Source organism: Montipora capricornis, chromosome 13, assembly GCF_036669925.1.
Source record: "Montipora capricornis isolate CH-2021 chromosome 13, ASM3666992v2, whole genome shotgun sequence".
Lineage (NCBI taxonomy): Eukaryota > Metazoa > Cnidaria > Anthozoa > Scleractinia > Acroporidae > Montipora > Montipora capricornis.
The window spans coordinates 45495394-45507893 of NC_090895.1; the positions used below are offsets into that span (position 1 = coordinate 45495394).

At 38.0% G+C, this 12500-nt stretch overlaps 1 protein-coding gene across 1 annotated transcript in view; it reads right to left on the bottom strand.

Moving 5' to 3' along the window:
* LOC138030011 (uncharacterized) overlaps positions 1-12500 on the bottom strand; it is a 137279-nt gene that overhangs the window by 108739 nt on the left and 16040 nt on the right. The window contains 4 exon segments of the mRNA XM_068877864.1: positions 49-336; positions 4637-4933; positions 9363-9541; positions 10635-10791. Coding sequence (XP_068733965.1) covers positions 49-336; positions 4637-4933; positions 9363-9541; positions 10635-10791 — 921 coding nt within the window.

The window sequence follows — 12500 nt, forward strand, 5'->3', positions numbered from 1 at the left end:
TAGTCACGGCAATAAACAAAAGGAAAAATAAGGAAAAGAAAAACTTACCGGCGGTATACGTGCTTCGGTGTCGATATGGTCCAGTTCCTTTTGAAGTAAAAGCGGCAACACTGACATCGTACCTTGTTCCAGCCTTTAGTCCAGTTATGGTATAAGTTGTTGTGAGTACACTGACGTTAACTTGGGTAGTTGAATTTCGAAAACAGGCATCTTGATAAATTATGGTGTAGCCAAGAAGTTTGCCATTGTGATACTGCTCCGAAATTGGTGACATTAAAATTCTTATGCTGTCACTTCCATGGATTTGAACGTAGAAATAAGGACTTGCACTTGGTACTAGAGAAATGGAAGATATTGGGACACCAAATATTATTAACTACGGTACTTAATAACCGAGAGTGTGGTTTTTACAGCAAATTCTCAAAAGAGGCCCTACCGTATTAACCGCGAGATTTGCTGTAACAACCGAAAGCTCGAGTTTATTAAGTTGTTTATTATATGGTTAGCAGAACTGTTCTAAAGAAAAATAATAATAATCTGCAGAATCGATAATCGGCCCTCGGGCATTATGGGAGAATAATGCCCTAGCGCTTACCTGCTTTTAGCCAATCACGGCGCTGGTTATATCGACCAGAAACACTAGCCATGTAGTAAAAAGATGAAAATGCATTATCTATTTGCGAAATTTAACCCTATCCAGAGCAGGCTTTTTATTTATTAATTTTTTCCCCCGGGACCTAGGAAGGGGAACTCCGAAATTACTAATGTTATGACATCAAAAGTTGGAAGAATGAAAGAATATCCTGCATCGGAAACCTGTCTGAGAAGTAATTTGGTTGCCGTAGTAAGTTTAACTTTAACTTCCCGTGAAGGACCACTTACAGAAACAGAATGTCTTTCTTCCTTAAAGCAAATGGCCGACAGCAAAACTCCTGGGACAGACGGTCTACCAGAAAGGTTCTACAAAATGTTTTGCAGTGGTACTTCAGACGCTCTTATTGCTGCACTTAACTTTGCATACGAGATCGGTAAACTACCAATTACTCAGAGACGAGGATTAATAAAACTCATTCCCAAGAAAGAAACAGACATCAAAAATCTTAAAAACTGGAGTCCTTTATCTCTTTTAAACCATGATTACAAAATAGCCGCAAAGTAAATCCCAAATAGAATCCAAGCTACTCTCCCAAAACTCATCAACTATGACCAGACAGGATTTATCAAAGGCAGGTTTATTGGTACAAATATACGTTTGATCGATAGCATCATCAATTACACCGCTAACAAAAATATCCTGGATTGATTCTGCTTTTAGACTTCGAAAAAGCCTTTGACACCCTTGAATGGCCATTCATTGAAAAAACCTTACAACACTATGGCTTCGGCCTCTCGATCCAAAAATGGATACGAACTCCTTATTGTGATATTGAAAGCTGCATAACAAACAACGGGTGGATGAGCGATTGTTTTAAAATTGAAAGGGGTGAGACAAGGCTGCCCTTTATCTCCATGTTTATTTGTTCTCTCCGTTGAAGTTCTAGCTAACGCAAGTCGACGGGACCCTAGTATTAAAGGCCTTTCAATCAGCCAAAATGAAATCAAATTAAGTCAATATGCAGATGATACCACATTAATTTTAGACGACTCACAAGACACGCTTGAAGACTCACTTGACGTTATAGAAAAATTCAGCGAGATATCTGGCCTCAGACTTAACAACAAAAAAAGGGAAGCGTTATGGATAGGTTCGAAGGCGAGAAGCCCAGAACTCTTGTGTCCAGAAAAAGCACTAGGAGTTTGGCTCTCAATAGAGCCTGAACTAACTATGATTCTGAATTTCGAAGAAAAAACAGAAAAAGTCCAGAACGTACTTAAAAACTGGCAGTATCGAAGATTAAGCCTACTTGGAAAAATCACTATATTAAAAAGCCTAGTCGCCTCCCAGCCGGTTAATTAATGTCTTTTCTCCTTTGCAAACAAACCACCAAGCTATCAAAAATTTGAACGAAGCTTTCTATCATTTAATATGGAACGGGAAACCCGATAAGATTAAAGGAAACGTTAGAATTAACGAGTACAGTGCTGGTGGGCTTAAAATAATTGATCTTTTCTCATTAAATAAATCTTTAAAAGCTATCTGGATCAAAAAATATATTGATAAAACAAACATGGGAAAACGGAAACTCTTTTTTGACCTAGAACTCGGCAAATACGGGGGTGAAGCTATGTTTTTGGGTAACTTATATAAAAAGATACGAAAAACCACTTCCAAACTTCTGATATATTAGTTAATGAAATACTGCTGATTTGGGACGAGGTAAATTTTAACAACAACATCTCTTCCTTACAGCATTGTAAAACACAGCGTCTTTGCATTAATTTTTTGATAAAAAGTGACCGCAAACCTGTATATTTTCGAGAATGGCTTGAAAAAGGAATCTTGACAGTCGAGTCTCTTATAAAAGACGAGACCTGTTTTCTCTCTTGTACAGAGTGTTTAAACAAATATCGTTGCAAAAGTTGCCCACTTGCTTAATTAGTGGTATTATTGCAACGTTAAAGACAGTACGAAAGAGATTTAAGGAAGAAATCGATAGTCTGGAAACTGTCGAGTTTAAATCTTTTACTAAAGCTTTGAAAAAAACGAAGAAACCCAGCAATTTAACGTATAGAATTCTCGTTGCAACAAAGAGGGAAAAACTGAGAGCAGCCCAGGTGAAATGGTACAGAGATTACAACCTTGATGAGAAAGAAATGGATTGGAAAAAAACATTTCAGCTTGCAAGAACATGCACAAAAAGTAACAAAATTAGTATTTTCCAATTTAAATTTTTTCATAGACGTCTGTCTACAAACTCCTTTTTGTGTGAGATTGCTTGCACCTTTCGCAAGGAAGAAACACACACTTTGCTTCACCTTTTCTGGCAATGCAAAGTGACCTCTCATTTCTGGGGAACATTTTTTTCAATGGCTGCAATCATGCTCTTTAATTCAGAAGGGAAATCATCTTGCCATGACCACTGCTTTGGGACTGAAACCAGATTGTTCAAATGCAAAACTGGAAATCAACTTCTCCTGTCTCATGAGCAGATTTTATATTTGGAAGTGTAAGTTGAGAGATGAAATTTCCAACCATCCACAATTTTTGCGCCTTTTGAAAAAAGCTTATGAAATCGAAACAAATGAGCTCAACCTTCAAAATGAAAAATGGAAACCTCTCCTTGGCCACTTTTAAGGATTAAGATAGCAAAAATTGGCAAAACTCAAATCGCGTGACCTTATCAGGGGTATTACCGATCGCGACATAGTGACCTATTTATGCTTGTCCAAATATGTAATTGCATTTTGCAGTGTATTTCAATAATAATAAGTAATAGTGTGCAATAACAATAGTAAATTATAAGCAACGTAAGAAGAGTATGTAAATATGGCATATCAATGTGACTCAACCTGCTAACTCAAAGCTGCAAGTAGTGTACCGTAAATTTGTTGTATGTAACGATTAGAATGTTTTTCAGAATGTAGATTGTAATGTGTTGGTACGTAATGTGTAGTTTCGTTGTTTAATGAAAAAAATGAAAAAAATTATAATACTGATAAGAATAATAATAATAATAATAATAATAATAATAATAATAATAATAATAATAATAAAATAAAGAACTTTAACTTTAACTTTAGTGGGGACCTACCGTGCAGAATTTTTAACAGATAAATTTTAAGATTTAATTTGAAGCATTCGCTTCAATATCTAAATAGGTTCCGTACCCATGCAGAATGGTTATGCCTGGAGAGGAAAACACCTGTTTTCAGCACTTCTACTATGACGGATGACTACTACCATTTTTTATCATGTGGTACTGTAAACGTGGTATAAAATAGATGCTAAATCATTGGTGAACAAATTATAGTAATATTCTGCGGGTGATTGGTTACTGTAGTAACAGTATAACATGCTAGAATAAACCCAATTTTTAGATTTTAATAATTGCTACTAAAACACGGGTTCCAAAGTTCAAAATAAATGGTGAACAATTCGAAATCACCTTGAATTATCGAAAATTAAAAGTTGTTGTCCATTTCCTGTCACAAACTTGATTTGTAATCACTTCAATCTAAAATAAGGTTTCTCTTGACACGTTATACGTTGCTATGGTAACCCAATGTATAAACACAATTCTCACAGCTTCTTTACCAATGATTAAGGGTAATTCTTTGGTACAACGTTTGCAGTATCATAAAAATTCTGGTAGTATTGAGCCATTAAAGTGGAAGTGCATAAAATAAGTCAATACCAAAATGAGTGTAAAGGAATTGAAATCTACAACACCGCTTTGATCGCTTTTCAACAACCAACATGAGTTCTCACAATGCTTAGCTTCTCCAGGAACAAAAGCATGGTGCAAAGAACCATATTTTAGTTAAGTGAAAATAAAATGAATAAATGATGGCAATGTTTCAGATTGAGACAAACGATTTCCAAGATGTAATTTGAATTTAACGCTCTTTTAACAAATTAGTTTGTTATCTATCTCGAGAGAAATATTGGGTGAATATAGAAATTTGCCTGCTGCCAATCTTGTTGTTATTGTTGTTGTTATCTTTTCAATGTATTTTTAAACTCCACAACACTCACCACTTTCCATGGTGGAAGTTATCAATTTTGCACTCCGGTGTGGCTGTCCCAGCACATCCCTGACAACCACATAGACTTGATATTCTTTTCCTGTTTCTAGACCATCTATCGCCACGAGTGTGAAGTTCGGGGAAATAATTTTTCCAGCTAGTACCTTACCACAACCAGTATCTTCGATTACGGCGATGTAAGCCGACACCGGGTTCCCAAACACACTGCTTAATTTTGGCCACTGGAGAGTTACACTTGATTCTAAAACGCTCACAATAGTGACATTCCATCCATGAACCTGTGGTGCTTTAATTAGGACAAAAATGCGTGAATGAGTGAATGTCTAGGAATACACAGGTTTGCGTTTTATATCAAGTCAATATGGACTCAACCTACGGAGGCTTGCATCTGTGTCTTTGGCTTTGAAGTGCACCTTTTCAGGGTTTTTGTTTGAGGCCGGAGGGCGGACGTTTCGGTTTCCCATATCATGTAATGTATTTTGATGCCAAGATTTGAGAGGTTTTTTATTATTATTATTATTATTATTATTATTATTATTATTATTGTTATTGTTGTTATTCTTATTGTTATTGTTATTGTTATTATTGTTATTCTTATTGTTATTATTATTATTATTATTATTATTATTATTATTATTGTTATTATTATTATTAACTATCTTTATAAAGAGAATTTGAATGAACTCTAGCCTTGCCTGGGAAACTGATTCTTGGGTTACAGAAACACTGGAAACAGCGTTTCTGAGTGTTCTATTTTAAAATTTTTCTGGGGAGGCATGCCCCCAGATCCCCCTAGGTAGCTCGCGCCTACGGCACTCACAAGGCGTCTTGCGATGCCAAAAATGTCACCTCTCATGCTTCCAGAAATATGTCCGCTACTTTACAAAACTGCTAAAAACCCTGCCTATTAAAAGCTAAACTGCGATTTCCTCGACACTATAACGTCTTTTCGCCGTATGACCAAAGTTTATTTTCTGATCGGTTTGCAAGCAGCAGCTGCTACAATGGCGACGATAAAGCCAACCTGCAATCTGGCGTTCTTATCTGATCCAAGGTTATGACAAAGTCGGACTGCTATTTTTTTTTTTTCCTTTAAAAAGTCAATTATACAAACAGACACTTCAAACGAAACTTAAAGAATGTAAAATTATAAACACATAACACTAAAGAGTGCAATGCCGTGTAACGAATTTGGACACGGCTGGTCAACCATTCACCCAGTTGCTTTCACCATACCGAGGCTCAAGTGAACCGTTGACTTGCTCTGTCCAAATTTGCAGCCTTTCCTTTACGAGTGAAAACCCGGGAATTTGAGAAGTCACTTAAATCGCATTTAATCAGGCAAAAAGCGAGAAGGTCACAGCACGGCTTTTCTATTGAGAACTATTGCGTGTAAATATCTTTTTCAGTTGGTTATCGAGATTCCCATACAAATCCTTATCATTTTTTACCCTCCAACTCTGGGTTTGCTGTGATTGAAACTGTTCCCACAAGACCCTGGGGACCGTGGAAACCTACAGAGGAGACCTGGGGGAAGGTTCATCCCCAGATTCTTTGACCTTTGACAGGAAGTCAGGGTTGATAAGGATTCAGTGAGGGCAGCCACTAGCTGAGTCCGGAAATGGGGTAGATAGCTCTTCATTTTAATGGAAGCAGATAATTCTTTTTCACGGACGTATAAAGCAAATTCACATTTCACAAAACAAAAAACGCTTCAATCCTGCTTCACATTAATTAGTATAATCACGATTCACGATGCACCAAAAAGGAAATTAACGTTTCACGAGAAATAAAAGGATCGTTACACGGGATTGCAGTCGCCGAAACTCTTATCCACGCTTTTATTTCTAGTAAATTACATTATTGCAACAGCTTGCTGTATTGGGCACCTAACTACGTTTTGCAAAAAATGCAACGTATTCAGAATTGTGCGGTGCAGTTAATTTTTCAGGAGTACAAGCTTTTGCTTGTGAGGCCTCTACTTAGATCATTGCACGGGCTGCCTCTAACGCAACTTATACATTTTTAAATTATGGCCACATATGGTCACGCTCCGTCTTACAAAAGTGACCTTTTTCCAGTAAGGGGAAGTGGTAGATACAATCTAAGATCTAGTAATAGTTTAAATCTTAATTTTAGTTCTATCATCAGCAACACTCGGTGACAACTCTTTTCAGGTGGCAGCCCCTAGCAGTGGAACAGCCTTCCGGAACACATACAAAATATAAAATCTTTAGGTTGTTTCAAGATGGCTATTAAGACATTGTTATTTCAGAAAGCTTCTTCTTAATGAATCGTTACTATTTAAATGTGATCCTTTTTAGCTTCTTGATTTTGGTTATTATCTATTTATTTATTGAAATATATTAGATTCTTAACATCATTTATTCAAACACCTTTGTTAACTTTATTGCATATTTATGTAATGTAATCAATATTGTAATGCGCAATTGAAAATTGCTGCTATTGATAATTGCGCAATATAAGTTGAATAAATTGCATTGTTATATACCTAGACTTTCGCTCAACAAACCGAGCACTGTGATTGGTTGATTCTTGGTCACGTGGTCCTGATCAAATTCAAATGTATCCCGACCGGGATACAATTCCGCAGTTGTTGCCCGCTCCGGATGTTTTGCTGCGATTGTTGCAGGAAAAGTCTAAATATATAACAAATCACTTAATATCTGGTCCCTCGGGAAGCTATTTAGCTTTGTTTTCCCTCGAGTCCTGACGTTTCCCTTGATTTCGTCTAAGGAACATGAGGACTCTCGGGAAAACAAAACTAACTGTTTCCCTCGGGACCATACATAAAGTGTATAATGTAAAATACTCAACTCCCACCTTAGAAAAAAAAAATTGTAAAATCCTTTTCAGGTAAATTGCAAATAGTTTTTTTAAGGCAGCATTAGTTTATTATTGCATTATTATTTCACTTTCCCTTTTTTTTTAATCTGTTTAAGAAACTTTCATGGTATCAAAGCATTTCCAATTTACATTGAGCCTCCTAGGTGGCTGTGAATTACTCAGGGAGCCGAGGGGTGTTACTAAAACGAAGAAGTGAGTGATAATCAAGTCTATAACTTACCTTTCCTTCAAAAGGTGTTTCCATGTGTGAATTTACAGGTTTCTTTGAAAATATTTTGCATGTTGTCATGGCAGTGTTTACGGTGATGATGACGCCAGTTTTATTTAAATGAAAGCTTTTTGCAGGGACAACGTACTGAGAGAGTATTCGTGACCTTATGGTAAAGTCGTGAAATATAAAGAAATCTTGTCAGGCCTGCGGTTTTTTCCTTTTGTTTTCCTTTTGTTTGTTGTTTGTTTGGTTTGTCTTTTTCCTTTTCTTCTTTTCTATTCACTCTCTTTTTTTTTACTACAGTTATCACAAAAAAAACAAAAAACAAAAAAACAAACCAAAAACAAACAAACAAAACAACAGTTTAAGCCGTAAAGATGAGTCTTTTTTTTTTTTTTAAATAGAGGACACAATATGGTAACAGCGTATCAGCGCATGACAGGGATATAAACCCGGCAATTTCCTCCCTACGTGTTGTCGCTGTTTTGTTTTTGTTTTTTTTTTTAAAATAGGATTGATAAAATTCCTCAACAGTTTAGAACGCTAGAGCACGTGGTTATATTATCTTAACTCCTTACACCCGGGATTGATATACCCAAATTATCCAACACTACATTTCGAACATGTCTGCGTGCAGTCACTTATTTTTCTTTACAAAGTGTCTAAAGTTACTGCACGTGAAACCCAAGCTCGCGGCCGCGAGGGCCCCCCTATTGTAACGTAACGTCGTGGTTTACAATCGTTCGACTTCCGTTTCCATCACCGGTATATATTACGGTTCACACTGAACTAGTCGCGTGGAGTTTAGTTTCATCCCTTGTCTCTTTTTTACCCTCCTCGCTTCCTGCCTCGTATACGGAGAGCTTCTCTTTCCGGAGTCGTCGCCCGAAGGCTAACGAACATTGTCGCTTAAAAGGCTTCAGCAGCGTAACACGATCGGATGTAAGTAGTTTGATGACGTATGGTGATTCAAATTTGGATATGAACCCAAACATGTTTCCAATAATCGAACCTTTAAAATCATTTGCAGTTTTCCTACAAAGCACTGATTATGCGCATTGACACTATTTGCGGTTGTCTATGGCCATGGATCACGCAGAGGAAGTGGATTGAAACTCGTTTTTTAAGTCTCGTCATTGTGTCTAGGAAAAGTGGTCATAAAATAATACTATTTTCTCTCGCGTCCAATAACTAATTTCAAATCTACTCCTTCGTGTTACATAATTTGAACAGACTTATCTCAAGAATTGCTGAGACAGTGTCCCTGGAAGTAGAAAAACCATTAAATCCGAGTGTGAATTACGGCCTTTGTGACTTGTCATTTTCAAATTTAATTATTTTACAACCACAGCCGCCTAGGAGGCTCACTGGAAACTGAAAATATTTTGCTAATATGATAATGACAAAACAAACTTATGGTTATCAAATTCTTATAGAACTAAAAGATAAGGCTTGAGGACACAAGCGCCGCCCCTGGGCAACAGGTACCGTGGCCAGTTGCAGTTTTGAGGGTAGGCCCAAACCATGAAACCACAATCTACAAACAAACCGACAAAACAAGTGAAGTATATCGACCAAGTGCATAACATTTCTTCTTTAAAAATCCGTCGATGCGTAAAACTAAAACGTTCCTTACCCGACTCAATACTTCCATTTATAACGGCATAATGAACACTGAATACACCGTCGTACGCGGTATATGATCTCAACTTGACAGTAACGCCCGGGTACGACGTATAAATGAAAAACCATTCCGAGACGCAAGAATGGTACGAAAGCCAATTGCCACTGGCATCCCAGACGCTTAGCCTAAAACTAAAAAAAAGTATGTATGTAATTAAAAGAACGACAGAAGTTTTAAATACTTGGTTGGCCAAGTAAAGGCCAGGTTGTTTGTCTTATTGGTTCTTTTGACTAATACTACTACTACTACCACTACCACCACCACCACCACCACCACCACTACTACTACTACTATTACTACTACTACTACCACTACCACTACCACTACCACTACTACTACTACTACTACTACTACTACTACTACTACTACTACTACTACCACCTCTTCTACTAATACTACCACTACCACTACCACTAACACTACCACTACTACTACCACTATTACTACTACTACTACCACCACCACCACCACCACCACCACCACTACTACTACTACTACTACTACTACTACTACTACTACTACTACTACTACTACTACTACTACTACTACTGCTGCTGCTGTTGCTACCACTACTGCTACCACTACATCCTGCAATCACGCTCTCCGAGGGACTGGGGTTAGGGATCGAAGACTACTACCACTACCACTACCACTACCACTACCACTACCACTACCACTACCACTACCACTACCACTACCACTGCCACTGCCCCTGCCACTGCCACTGCCACTGCCACTGCCACTGCCACCGCCAATGCCACCGCCACCGCCACTGCCACGGTCACTGCCACTGCCACTGCCACTGCCACTGTCACTGCCACTGCCACTGACACTGACACTGCCACTGCCACTGCTTTCTCCGCATATTTTTGAACAGCGCAAAAATATCCCTGTATTAATATAAAGCACCAGCCATAGGAAATCCGAGTATCTCGAGGTGCGCAGAATGTATGCACAATAACAATGTTAGGCACCGTCCTTAATCACCTAGCTTTTGCAATACTGTAAAATCTTGAAGTCATGCGAATAAAGCGATTTATTACTTACTTATTACCACTGGTGCTACTGCTACTAATACTACCACTATTGACTGCTGATTTTACAATTACAGGTTATGGATGACGTTTCTTAACTTAAGATTGACCAAACGCTCGCTGTGGCTTTAACCACACCGCCATGCCTTAAAAGGCGTAGCGGTGACCGCAATTTTACTAAATTTAGTACCTGCACCAAGTGTACGTCCTCTCAGGGGCAAGAACAATGTGTTTCCCATTTTCTTTGGAGATGTCTCCCATGGTCCACTGACACTGAGTTTCCGTTACCTTTTGACCTCTTTTGAAGGAGAGTTGTCCAAGCGGTTCTGTTATTACACCTCCACATTCTAAATAAAGATAACTTTTCGTACAAACTGTTCTCTTGAATTTGACCTTGGGCTAAAGGATATTGCATATTTCCCTAGTACCAAGCCCAAGGCCTCAAAACCGGTATACATCTCTCGTATACCAGAGGAAAAGGTCAAGGCTTTCTAATACAAACGCGGTGGCTACTATTTTCGTTGAGAACATACTATTTACACGTGGTCGAATTACAACAAAGTCAATCTGCATCGCTTCAGTAAGATTTACACGCTACGAAATCGCGCTTTGTTCTGAAAGAACTGGTCTACTGGTGTTTTCATGGCGCTGAACTGATGCGGAATTTTCTCGATATTATTGATGAGAGTAGGTGTTTTCCCTTTCCCCGCATAAGTGGGCTTTTTAAGGTACGAGATAATCTAAGAGTTGTGCTCTCGTAATAGAATTCCATGATCCCAAGTGTTGTTTAAAGTAAGCTTAAATTGCAAAACAAAGGACGACTAAAATACGGTTGTGATCTTAAAATTCACTTGAAATAAATAAAGAGCCGCATATTTTTTTAAGCACCTAGGATTAACTTGATCTTCCGAGTTAACTTCACTCGCTACCTAAGCTCTATAGTTCTAAGCGTGTTTCGTCCCCTAGCAGTTAGAGTTAATTTTATATTTTCTGATAAAATGAAAGAATCCTTTTTTTAGGACAATTATAACTGCGCTAAAATTTGCAACTGAAACCCACCTTACCTTAGTGAGAACTCCTTGTTGCAGGACACTCGTGGGGACATTTTTTATTGGGCCCTACCATTTCCTTGTTATTTTAATATTTCTAACTGTGGATGAAGTAGTCAACATAACGTATGGAACCAAAATCCTCAGAGATAGAAATGAAAATGGCGTGGCGGCCATATTGGGGAGCAAGGCTAACTTGCGCGTCGGTGGTATAGTGGCTAGCATAGCTGCCTTCCAAGCAGTTGATCCGGGTTCGTTTCCCGGCCGAGGCAGGTGCTCGGCATTCAGGGCCATAAGGGAGAGTACAGTTTTTCTACTGTAATTATGCACCTAATAAGTTAAGTGTTCTAAAGTGTTCTAAGGCCAGGTTCAAACGTCGCATTTCACACGTGCCGAATATAACTCCTTTTTTGGTCGAATAAAATAATTAAATACACCGATTGTTTCAAACGTCGAATTTAATGGTGTCGAGTTTAATTTATCACACGGGCAAAAGCAATCACGTATTTAATCAGACAAATGATGAATGAAAGCCAAAGAAATGTAATCAACGGAATACACAGATGAATGTAATGTAGAAAATAAGACATGAGCCTTCTAATTCAGTGTCACGGCCATCATGGGCAAGGAGTGGATTTTGTCCCATTTGTGTTAATAAAACTCTTCTTTGCAATATAATTTGACTATGCTGCTTTGTACATTGCTAGTTTTTGTTTTTTGCTTGTAGTTTTGGCCCATTAAAAAAAAAAAGAAGAAGATGAAGAAGAAGAACTTTGAAATACCTTTTTAAAAAGTTCACGACTTTCCTTCGCCACTGGACGGATCTAGTTTCATACATGTTAATTCAGTGTAAGCCAACGAGAACTGCTTGTCATACGTTATCATAATTATGCTTTTTATTCGGCACATGTGAAATGCGACGTTTCAAATCGCTGTTGAGCTTCAGTCGAAGATGCGGCAGAATTTAATTGATTAAAACGTCGCATTTCACATGTAGATAATTCTCG